Source organism: Camponotus floridanus, unplaced genomic scaffold, assembly GCF_003227725.1.
Source record: "Camponotus floridanus strain SB8 unplaced genomic scaffold, Cflo_v7.5 scaffold18, whole genome shotgun sequence".
Taxonomy (NCBI): domain Eukaryota; kingdom Metazoa; phylum Arthropoda; class Insecta; order Hymenoptera; family Formicidae; genus Camponotus; species Camponotus floridanus.
The window spans coordinates 264,037-276,479 of NW_020229303.1; the positions used below are offsets into that span (position 1 = coordinate 264,037).

The 12,443-nt window shown below is 24.6% G+C and overlaps 1 protein-coding gene across 1 annotated transcript; it reads left to right on the forward strand.

Annotated features, from left to right (window-relative positions):
- The first annotated feature begins 3,105 nt into the window (after positions 1-3,105).
- On the forward strand, positions 3,106-9,004 carry LOC105255509 (retinol dehydrogenase 11). Its single transcript, XM_025407586.1, has 6 exons — positions 3,106-3,319; positions 3,846-3,927; positions 7,285-7,586; positions 7,808-7,927; positions 8,392-8,608; positions 8,813-9,004. Exons 1-6 carry the CDS (start codon positions 3,202-3,204, stop codon positions 8,961-8,963), a joined length of 990 nt encoding a protein of 329 aa, XP_025263371.1. The 5' UTR covers positions 3,106-3,201; the 3' UTR covers positions 8,964-9,004.
- The last annotated feature ends 3,439 nt before the right edge of the window (positions 9,005-12,443 follow it).

Genomic DNA, 12,443 nt, shown 5'->3' on the forward strand with positions numbered 1-12,443 from the left:
CTGAATTTTAGTAAGTGCAGTATTTTAGTCAAGAATATTAAATTAAAACAAAAATTTGGTTTGCTTATTACAAGAGCTGACGTAAAGGAAGTTTGATTTTTCTTTGATACAACTTTACAATATTCTTGAAGAGAAAATAAATTCTTCTTTTGAGTACATGATAATGAGATTTCCTAACACTTTTGATGAGTATATTTTAAGATTATTATCAAGAATATATTCGTTGTTGAAGAAAACTATTATTTAAAAAGGAAAAATAAACTGAGTAATCGCTTTTCTTGACAGTAGAATGATATTTTTCTCTGTGTATTATATATATCATTTATATATTAGATTTATATATATATATATATATATATATATATATATATATCATTTCTATTCAGATCATATTATATATTGCTTGTTCTTTTTTCATTTTCTCGGTAATGATTCTCCTTCCCTCTCTTTCCCTCTCTCCCCCTCTCTCTTTCTCTCTCATTCTAAATTATCTAAATTATTTAAATTTTTTAATTAAATTAATATAACATACATATGTATAAAATATTCTAGATTTTATTTTAATATACTCGAAATATTTATAAAATGTTCTCGTATTAATTAATACTTTTAGGTAGTAATATCTTATAAACTTCTTCACAATAATATGTTATTTAGATATTTTATGCATAAAGGGTCCTATGATGAATTGTTAAATAAATAATCAATTTTAATCAATAAATTAAAATACTTCTTAATTTAATATTCTGCGCGTGTGTATTTTATAGTACATAAAATATTTCGGCAACAAATTCATCAATAAAATCCTGACTTTGACTTCGTAAACAATAGCGCGTTGTTTATATGTTACGGTTTTACTATCATTTGCGAGCAGTAAGTAATAATGCGAAACATTTCATATATTAATGATTATATTAATATATTAATTAATACATAGTAATTAATATATAATAATATTTATTATATTATTATATTAACATTTTTGAGTAAAATGAAGCAAAAGAGACAATAATCGAAAGAATACAGTAAAAGATACTTCAGCAATTTATAATATTTGTTAAAAATGCTTGAAGAGACAAATTGCCACAAAAGGTATTCCAATGGACATCACAAGGAGAAGCGTTTCTACAGTTTTAGGATGAAGCAGTGCGACAGTTCATAACAATCCGAAGACTTCAAGAAAATAATGCATTAGACAGAGACACATAATAATACATATATATATATATATATATATATATATATATATATATATAATTTTATATTGTTAAGATAAGAAGGTAAGAAAGAATCAAAGACGAAACGTTTGTTATTTTTGTAGGTTTTTAGTTTGAAATAAGCAACAATTAATAAAAAGGAAGTGTTATTCCTTTCCTGCGCTCCAATTACCGCGCTGTGACTTTATGTGCCAATTTTGATTTAATTGATATAAAATCAATTTTTACGAGTAGAAATTACTTTTTATTGATATTTATATAAAGTCAAATATAATTTATTTTCAACATGTTATCTATTTTTCAATCATTTAAATACAATTCGGATTAAAAACGCGCACTAAACATCGAATGATAGAATCGTCTAAATAATTAACATAATGAAAATCTCTATAAAAAATATATTAATCTTTTAATAAATAATTATGTAATTAATCTACATAATCTAAAATATTTATGTACTTTAACATTCCGTGCATATACTTGTTACAGTACGTAAAATATTTCGATGAATGGACAATAACATTTTGGCGGCGTAAACAATAGCGCGCTAATGTTTACATGACTTTAATATTATTCGCCAGTGATACTCGAACAAAGATAGTGATACGAAATACTGTGTATATTATCGAATTAATAATTAAGTAATTATTGCATATTATGACTTTAATCAATCTTTCGATCTTATAATTCGTGTTAATATAATGTTAATATACATATATTATACATATATCAACAATAAAAATAGCATTTAACGAGTAATATTGAGTTTGGCTTGTTATAAATGTCGAATCATATATGTTCTTCGTGTTCTCTATCTCTTATAATATAATAAAGTGCATTTTTTGTATAATTATTCCACGATGAGACGCGCAAGATATCTCGCAATCATTCCATAATTATAATTAGTCGTATTTTCGAGTATGAGTGCCACGAAAAAAGGACAAACAAGAGAGGAAAATGAGATTGCAAGCATATAGGATAGGCAACATACGCGGAGTAATGAAATTGCACGGTAAGTGATTTATAAAAATTATTAAATTATTTTTCTTTTCTCACACGTTATGTAAATTAGTTTTTATTACATATCACTTTATTATAATGTTAAACGAATTCAACGGCATAATTTGCTAAAATAAAATATATTTTTAAACATATTAAAAGTCTTTGTTTTAGTTGTATTTTATTAATAAGTTATTAATAAATTAATATTTAATTCCACACATATTTTACATTTTCAATATACTTAATATACGTTCTAGTATTGTTATTAATATGTAGCTATATATTTGCTAAAAATTTACAATTATTTATTAATTCATAAATCTTAAAAAATAATTAAACTGTATAAATTTTCCTATCGAATATAAGTCTCAACATTTAATAATAAGTCGCACAAAAACTAATTTATATTGATTATATTGTGATTCATGACATGCAATAGTGTATGACAGATAATAGATTAGAATAAAAAAAAATAACTTCTTAAAAAATAAATCGATAACTTTTTGAAAAGATAATTTTTTTTTCAAAGTTATTAAATCGTGATGTTTAAAAAGATAATTTATATTAAAACATGATACAGAAGAGAGCACTAATGCATGACGACAATAATAACCGAAAAGAAATAATTTTTTTCTATCTAATGCAAATCGTGATATATAAAAAATTATTTCATATTAATATATGATGACGCAATAATAACAAAAAAATTTTTTTTAATTTTATAATCATTCGTAGGAGGAATCGAAACGATAAAATTGAAATTCACGTTAAGATTCTCAATAGAAGGAAACGGTTATTATAGTTCTAAAGTGCGTAGTTCCACGCTTCTCCTTCTTCTCTTACGTAATTTTTTCCCGTCATTCAAGTATCCTTCCCATCAATAAATACCGCTTTATATTCTTGTTGTGCTCAGTGCAGCGCTTAGTTCAGCTAGATAAAGAAAGCATTTTATTCGCAAGATAGTGAAAAAAAGAAATTCCAAATGTGGACCTATAATAGAATGTGTACCAGTAAAGCGCGTCTTGATGGTAAAGTTGCTATAATAACAGGTGCGAATAGTGGAATTGGTAAAGAGACCGCCAAAGATTTTTATAGGAGAGGTAAATATCGACTTTTAATTTTTACATTTTATGGAATACGTAATCACACATTCATATGCAATATAATTATAGAAACACTCTCACATAATTTTTGTTTCATATTTTTATAAACAATTTACGGAGTAATATTATATATACAAGACTTTTAAAAGATTTAAATGTTTCTTTTAAAGGCATTTAGATATTTTAGAGACACGTAGATGTCTCTTTTTTTGGCCAATTTGAAATCAATCATTCTAGTAAAAATATCAGTAATGCATAAATAAATATCCAAAAATAAAAAAAACTCTAGTAAAAAAATCTTTAGTATTAAAAAATAAAATAAAATAATTTCACTAATTCTGCTTACATGCGTGTATTTTCATAAATCATTTAAATAGATATAATTATTTCTTATAATATTTTAATAAAACAATAATACAGAATGTAAGTATATATATATATATATATATATATATATATATATATATGTTTATTTATTTATTTATTTATTTATTTATTTATTTATAAATAATAATTTTTTTAGGCGCAAGAGTGATTTTGGCTTGCCGGAATCTGGAAAAAGGAAAGGCTGCAGTGGAAGATATAAAAAAGAATCCAGATCCGAGGTAAGCATGTGAAATTATACTTAAGCTTATAATTATCGTTTTGATGTAAATTTATTCTAAAGAAAAAAAGAAAAGTAAAAAATTCGAAATAATAAGTTATGAATTTATTTATCATAGATATTTAGCAGTTCTATTAATTATTATAGCAGCTATTTTAATTATTATAGATAGTTTGATTTAAAAAATGAAAGTAAAATTCTGATTGATTTAAAAGATGAAAATAAAATTCTGATGGTTATATATATATATATATATATATATATATATATATATATATACATATATATACCCAGAGTTAGCACATATTCGTTTCAAAAATGTTTCACAAATGTTTCTTCGAAGTGTTTCATAACCAACTCTTGAAAACGTTTCTGATTGGTTAAAATATCTATGTGAAAAACATTAAGAGATATAATTCTTTTCTGATAAAAAAACGTTTAAAAAAGTTTAAAATATGTTTTTTTACGTTAAACGTTTGTTATATGTTCGTCATATTTAAAATACGTTTTTTTAACGTTAAACATTGTTTTCTCATGGAATTAATAAAATAATGCATTCATACGCACTCTCTAAAAATGAATCAGCATATTATCAAGGAAAACAGTAAATAGAATCGCTGATGCAGCAGTTATAAGTTATTACAGCAGTGTAAGTCAAGCAGTTATAAGTTATTATAGCAGTGTAAATCAATAATATTTCACTGAAAGAATTAGTAATTTTAACTATTTTAATCAGTAATATTAGATTATAATTTATCTTGTATAAAATTAAAAATTTTATTTATATTTACATGCATATTGAATATGTATCTTAAATGGATGATGATTTATTTTACTTCACTAGATAAACGAATTTATTTTACGGATTTATTTTATTTAAATAGATGAACGGATCATTTTTGTTTATTGGTCGGACATTTAGGAGTACTTATTCGACTTATAAAATCGATTTAATATCTGAAATTCCTCTATTAAAATTGTATCAGAAATTAAATCGAAGTAATACTTTTAATTTTATTTATCGCTCTGCAAGTTTTATATAGTTCTCATGACTAAAACTTAAGTACGAGAAAAATAGCGTACCGTAGCGTGTATTACCATAACGAACTAGCGATTACTGATTTTACAATGAAATTTTATTTCCACTGACTATAATTAGATATAAGAGTGAGATATAAGATAAAGTAACAAAAAATAAGCGTTTCTACTGGAGATCAATGAAATATTTGACTGTTTCTTAGTGATTTTATTCATATATTCATAAATAGAAATTAATACATATAGTTTTCGTAGTAATTATATATATATATATATGTATATATAATTTGAAATTAATTAAAAATTAATTAAAAATTAATTTTTATTTTGTCTATAGAAACGTGAAAAATACATTTACTTAATCGTACATTTTGTAATAAAATATTTATTAATCTGGACAGAAAATGGTGGAATGTACAATAATATAAAAACTATTTTACGGAATAGTATAGTAATATGTAAATTAAACTTAATTTTTGTATATTTTATATAAATACATATCTTATACATATAAATATTTTTCTATTTCATTTTTCACATTTTTTGTTTAAAATAATATTCTTAAATATTAGTGTTATTTCAATTTATAATTGATTTTTATTTAATGTAATATTAATATACAATAAATTAACAAACAAAATCAATGAAATAATAAATTATAGCTGAAGTAAGAATCTTGTAGGTAAAACTGCGAAGATTAATAAAAAATGTATAAGCATTATGTATGCATATGTAGGTTTTTTTAAGCATATAATTATAAATCATGACGCAAACGTTATTCTGACGTATATTTAAATTTAAATATCTATTATATTGGAGCTATCTAATACATACATGATAATGTTATATTTCAAGGTCTGAGTCTGTCCAACTTTTAACAAAGTGTAATCGATTTTCATAATCAACAAACATATCACCGCATTTTTTTACTTTTTTTTGAAGTTCACAAGATAAAGAGTTTAGCACAGTAAAAACAAATAAATAATGATAATGCAATATACACAATTTATTCTTTTTAAACTTACAAAAATATTTATATAATATTAAAAATATTTTTAATATTATAAAAATATTTTTATAACTTTTTAAAATATCTATTACATGTATTTTCTTTTCTCTTTTTTTCTATATTTTTTATGCATAATGGCAAAGTTTGATTATTTTATTCAGATATATATATATATATATATATATATATATATATATATTATATATGCAGAATTGGGAAGTAACGCGAGTTATTTATAACGTTATTATCGTTACTTTTTTTCCATAATGAGTAATTGTTAATTTTTTTTGTCTGTAGCGGTAATGATAACGTCGTTACATTTTTACAGTAATCGTAACGAAACCGTAATTTACCGTAATTTTTATCGTTTCTTTAGTTATTTTTATTTAATAAATCAGCATGAATAGTTGTAATATTGAATATACGCAGTTACATAGTAAGTGCTTATGGATATTTTGATTCTACATGATCAATAATAGAAATCAACGAGCTTAGTGTAAGTGTAAGTGTATCCAATAATACGACCGTTTACTATGTATTACTGACTAAATAACAGTGTAATTGGTTGGATACAAAGGTGAAAACGAATCACATTTTACTGCTATTTAATCACTGTAAATAAAATATATCTATATGATATGACATTGATCAATTCAATCGTAATTCTATAATTCCTGATATCTTAGTAATTAAAAAATTTATTTGTATTGCAAAATATCTTGTAAATATTTTGAAAAATTATATATGCAATTTTTGGTACCGATAAATTTAAAATTTCTAAATTACAAATGGAAAATTCAATATTTTGGAATCACAGTGCATATATTGTACATGAGTAAATTATTTTTGCTATCTTTATTGAATATAGTAACATTTTTAAGAAATGATAAAGAAATTCCAAACGTCACTGATGCCCTGAGTTCAATTACGGATTATTATGTCACATTATTTCATTCAAGAAAAAATAAAAAGTATAAAATTAATAAGAATCGAACAAAATTGGTTTACAAAATATTCTTTACAAGTGATTTATAAAATATACTTTACATTCCTTAATTTTATATATCACATTTAGGCATCCTATTGATCAAAAATATTAATTTTATAATAGTTTATATAGACAAATAGAAAGAAAAGATTCTTAGAAAACTTTCTGATATTTAAATATATATAAATCTATGTAAATAAGATATTTATTTTATGAAAATTCTTTTACGAAAAATTAAAAATATGTAATTTATAATTATTTTAAACTACGCTAACATTCTATATTTATAATTAAGTATATAATAAATTTTTATTAACATTTAGCACAGGCAAAAAGTATAACGATAAATTAGGCGAACTCGTGATCTGTTCATTGGATCTCACTAACTTAAAGAGCGTAAGAGAATGCGCTAGGAAGATTTTGTCAGATGAATCAGTTATTCATATATTAATAAATAATGCCGGTGTAATGATGACTCCGTATGAAAAAACCAAGGATGGATTCGAGCTGCAACTGCAGTCCAATTATCTCGGTCATTTTCTTCTGACATTATTATTGTTGCCGAGAATACAATCATCCGCTCCTGGCTGCAGAATAATCAATGTGTCATCAATTTGTCACCGCGGTACGTATTAAGAATAAAACATAATACAAAAATAAAATACAAGAAATAAAAGATAAAGTATTTTATTATTAAAATATAATATCTCGGTTTTTATCTTCTTTTTTTATTAGCCGAAAAAAGAACAAAATTCTTTTTATTACTTTTTTTACTAATATATTATATATAATATTAATGTATAATCAGATAATTACATATTAGGTAATCCGTTATTATCATTGCAGTTGGTAAAATATACTTCAATGATATAAATCTAGAAAACTCGTATAGTCCTATGAAGGCATATGGACAAAGCAAACTAGCGAATATATTATTTACCAAGGAACTTGCACATCGATTGAAAGGTGAATAGAAAAGTGAAATACAGATATACACAATGTAAAAGAAATTACAATTACTCACGTTTAAATAATAAATTATTTAACACGTTAAATGCCATGTGCATGAAAAAGTATACACGCTAGTTTTGTCTTTTAAAAAGAAAAGGTTAAGAAATGAGAATAACTTAAAAATAAATAATTTACAAAAAATGTAATTTTACTGTGTAATAGTCCTAAGTACATCATTCTTAGGAAAATTAATAAAAAAAAGTGATGTGGCCTGAGGGACCTTTTTCCAAAAATACCCGCGACAGTTAACGTATTAAAAATTAACTTACTCTTACTACTCTTTTGATATGATAAAGTTATTTTACATACTATATATTGTGCCAAAATGACATTTTTTAATAGAAAATTTGCATATAGTTCCAGTTGTAATCTAATCCAGTTGAAATATAAATTTTAAAATATGAATTTTATTTTTTCAGAAGCTAGGATTAATGGAATAAACGTGTACTCTTTACATCCCGGCGTTATAAGAACCGAATTAAGCCGATATTATAGTAGAACGATAATTCCAGGTGCAAATTTCATCTACCGAAATATTATGCGACCATTCATCAAAAATCCGGTACAAGGAGCACAAACAACGATACATTGTGCGGTTGATGAAAAAGTAGCTAATGAGACCGGTCTTTATTATGCGTAAGAGCAAGCCATACGACATAAAATCTTTTTTATGAATTACAATAATACACAAATGTCAAAGAATTTTTTTCTTGTAATTTTTTTTTATTTCTAAAATCTATTTCTAAAATCTATTTTTAATAAATTTATATATGTTGTTACTCACTCGTTCACTCACTCTCTCTGTCTGTTTCTCTCTCAAAATTATATTTTTTTTAATAGAGAATGTCGCGTGTCCAGCCCACAATGGAGAGCGAGAGATGACCAAATATCCAAGAAGCTATGGGACCTTACTTGTCGGCTATTGCATTTGGAACCTGATGAAAATTTTTCCACATTTTTGCAAACTGTTTCACGCCAACTTGCTGAATAATGTTATTCGTATAAAATCGATTCATAAAGTAATAAATATAATTTCTTATCTTTGATAAATATTTACATTTATAATATATACTATATATACAAAAACATGATATATACGATAAATATAAATAGTTAAAATATAGATACGGGTTACATGACTTACATGTGTGTCTCTGTATGAATAAATATTTTTAATATTTTAATAATAAGTTAACTCTACGCATATAACATTTAATATGTTAAAATATTATCTTTAAATCTTTATATCTTTAAAATATTATTATTACTAATAAAAAATAACAATTTTTTATAAAAATAAAAAGTACGTTTTAAATAATTTTAATATATAATCATGACATAAATATTTAATATAATTAATTTTACTATAAAAATTGAATTGTGTATTTTCTGTTAACAAAATCATTTTACCTAATCGACGAATTGTTTTTTCTAAAGATTTCTAATTTAATTGTACTTAAAAATATAATTATATCTAATATATATACATATATGTGATTTTATATGATTATGATGATTTATATATCATTAATTCGTTCGTTTACTGCTACACGACGCTATCTATCTCGTAAATTTAATCATGCGAATTATATAAAGCTTCCAAAAAGAGTGACAAATACGATAAAAATATTTTGTTTGAATTTAATTTCTGATACAACCTCGGTGGAGTAACTTCAGATATTAAATTGATTTTAGCAATCGGACAAATAAATATGCGGCAAATAAATGGATTCTTATGATTCGTATATTATACAGCATATAATACGCGTATCAGTTGTATACAGTAACACGCATTGCTGTAGCGAATGATTTCAGTCTCGTGTAAAGATCGTGTTGCTCTCTTACGATTTAATAAAATGTGTATTTTATATGATTATTTCGCGATCGAGTCTCGTGCAAAGTGTCCTATGTATTCGCTTAATTATAATTAAATCGTACTTTCGTGGGCGAGTAAGAAAACAATACCACGAGAAGAAACAATGACGAGCAAACAACGAAAAATATACAAGAGAGGAAAAGAAAGTCTGAAAAAACATCAGGCAATGTATAGAGTACATACACATGTGCAGTAAGTAATTTATACAAATTATTTGTCATATTTATGTTAATTTCAAAATGGATATGTGTTGCTTGTTTTTTTTCATTTCGTCTGTAATTATTCACATTGTAAATTATCCTATAATATAACGTATATAAATGTCATAATACATAAAATATATGTCGTAATATATATATATGTCAAAATATATAAAATATTTTTGCAACAAATTAATAAAAATATCGCGTCCGATCTTTAAAATCCATTTGAACTATAAAAAAACACGCAATAAAACAATTGAATTATATACGCAAATAATTAGCATAACGAAAGGCTCCGTGATAAATTGTTTCATAAATAATCAATTTTAATCAATAAATTAAAATACTTCTATAATTTAATATTCCGTTAGTGTATATTTTACAATGTATAAAATATTTCGGCAACGTATTATCGATAACACGATGTTTGACTTTGGCAATATAAAATATAAACAGTAGCGCGCTATGTTTCGGTTTTGTCATCATTCGCACAGTGACTCTAGAGTAATAAAGTAGTGATGAGAAACGTTTCGTATATGGTAATTTTTTTACTAAACATGATTATGATTAGAATCAGAACATAATTTGCTATAACTATTAATAAAAATTAATTAATTAAAAGTTAATTAGCGTCATGAAATTATATCGTAACGATAAATCTTTATCTTATCATAATCATTCATTACTGTGATTAAAAATTGAAACAGGGAATACAGAAAAAAGAATAAAAGAATTAATTATATTATCCTTCAATCATTAATGCTTATTATAATAATATTTCCTTAACAATATTAGAATGAAATATATTTCAACAAATGCTTTATATTTTCTCAATCCTTGTTAATTAAACAATATACAATTTAATCGAGAATCGATAAAATGATAGGAATACAAGATATTAAATAATCACTTCGATCATTGTAATCTCTTACAGACAATAATTATTATTTTAATATTTATTATTTTAATTTTATTTAGAGTCAAAAATATTTCACCCATGTTACTTTGTCGTACTACTTGACAATCTAAATGTAATTTGCATTATGAGAGAACACAAAGTAAAACAATCGAACACACAATTACAGATGCAAATAATTAACGTAACGAAATGCTCCGTGAGAAATTGTTTAATTAATAATCAATAAATTAAAGTATTTCTGTTATTTAATATTTCGCGTTAGTGTATATTTTATGATATATAAAATATTTCAACGAATTGCCGATAACACGGTGTTCGGCTTTAGCAATATAAAAAATATAAACAGTAGCACACTATACGTTATGGCTTTGTCATCATTCGCACGATGACTCTCGAGTAGTGAAGTAGTAGTGAAAAACGCTATAAAAAAAGTTATAAAATTTATATATTATATTATATATAAAATTATATATAATATAACCCTCCCATGGGGTACACCTTGTCGCGGTGGGAGGGCTTAGTACCTGGACGGTGCCTTGAGGTTTATCTTAAATTTTTCAATTTATGATAAATCTTAAGGTGCCTGAATGGGAAGCTAAGTACCCTTTCGCGTCGTCGGTGCCGTCAACGTGCCGCGGACGGCAAGCGCTTCGTCAACGCGTCGCGTTAAGTATTAATTAGGGAGTGCCGTTAAAGGTATATACATATTAAGTATATGCATCGCGCGATCAAATATAAAATTTTTAATCGCATCGAAATAGTGCGGGAGTGCCGTTCAGTATCGCGCGTAAAATAAAAAAAATAGCGATATAAAAATATCGCTCGCGAGTGCGGAAGTGTCGTTCAGAATCGCGCGCCAACAACATGAGAGGAGAAGGAGGCCTGGTAGAGGCATCGTGCTCCGGCAACTTTCTGGTAAGCAATTTATTTATTTGTAATTATATATTAAATATTAAATATATTTATTATAATTTAAATTAAACAATTAATCGCAACAATTAATTTGATGTTTTTATTTATATTTTTATTTGTATTTTAAATAAGAGAGAATTAAAGAAAAAGATTTTTAAATTAAAGCTATAATCTTGTAAAGGTGTAAGCTTTTATAAAGTTATAAGAAAATTATTAGTAATGTTTTTTAAAATTTATAGAATTATTTATTAATCTGCTATTATTATATGCATCGAATATAAAATTCAATGTATACAATAATTTTTGAAATATTAATTATTTTGAGCGCTGCTACATTGGAATCTTCTTTTGTATGTTATAGATTGATGCAATAACCCTGATGAGCTGAGAGGAGGAGCAGGCCTAGGAGAGGCATCCTGCACCAGCGGAACAACCTGATGGTGAATATTATTATTTATATATTAATTGTTATAAATCGTTAACTTGTTATAAACGAACAATAATTCGATCTTATTATTTAAATGAATTAAAAAGAAAGATTTTTATAAAAGTCATAAAATT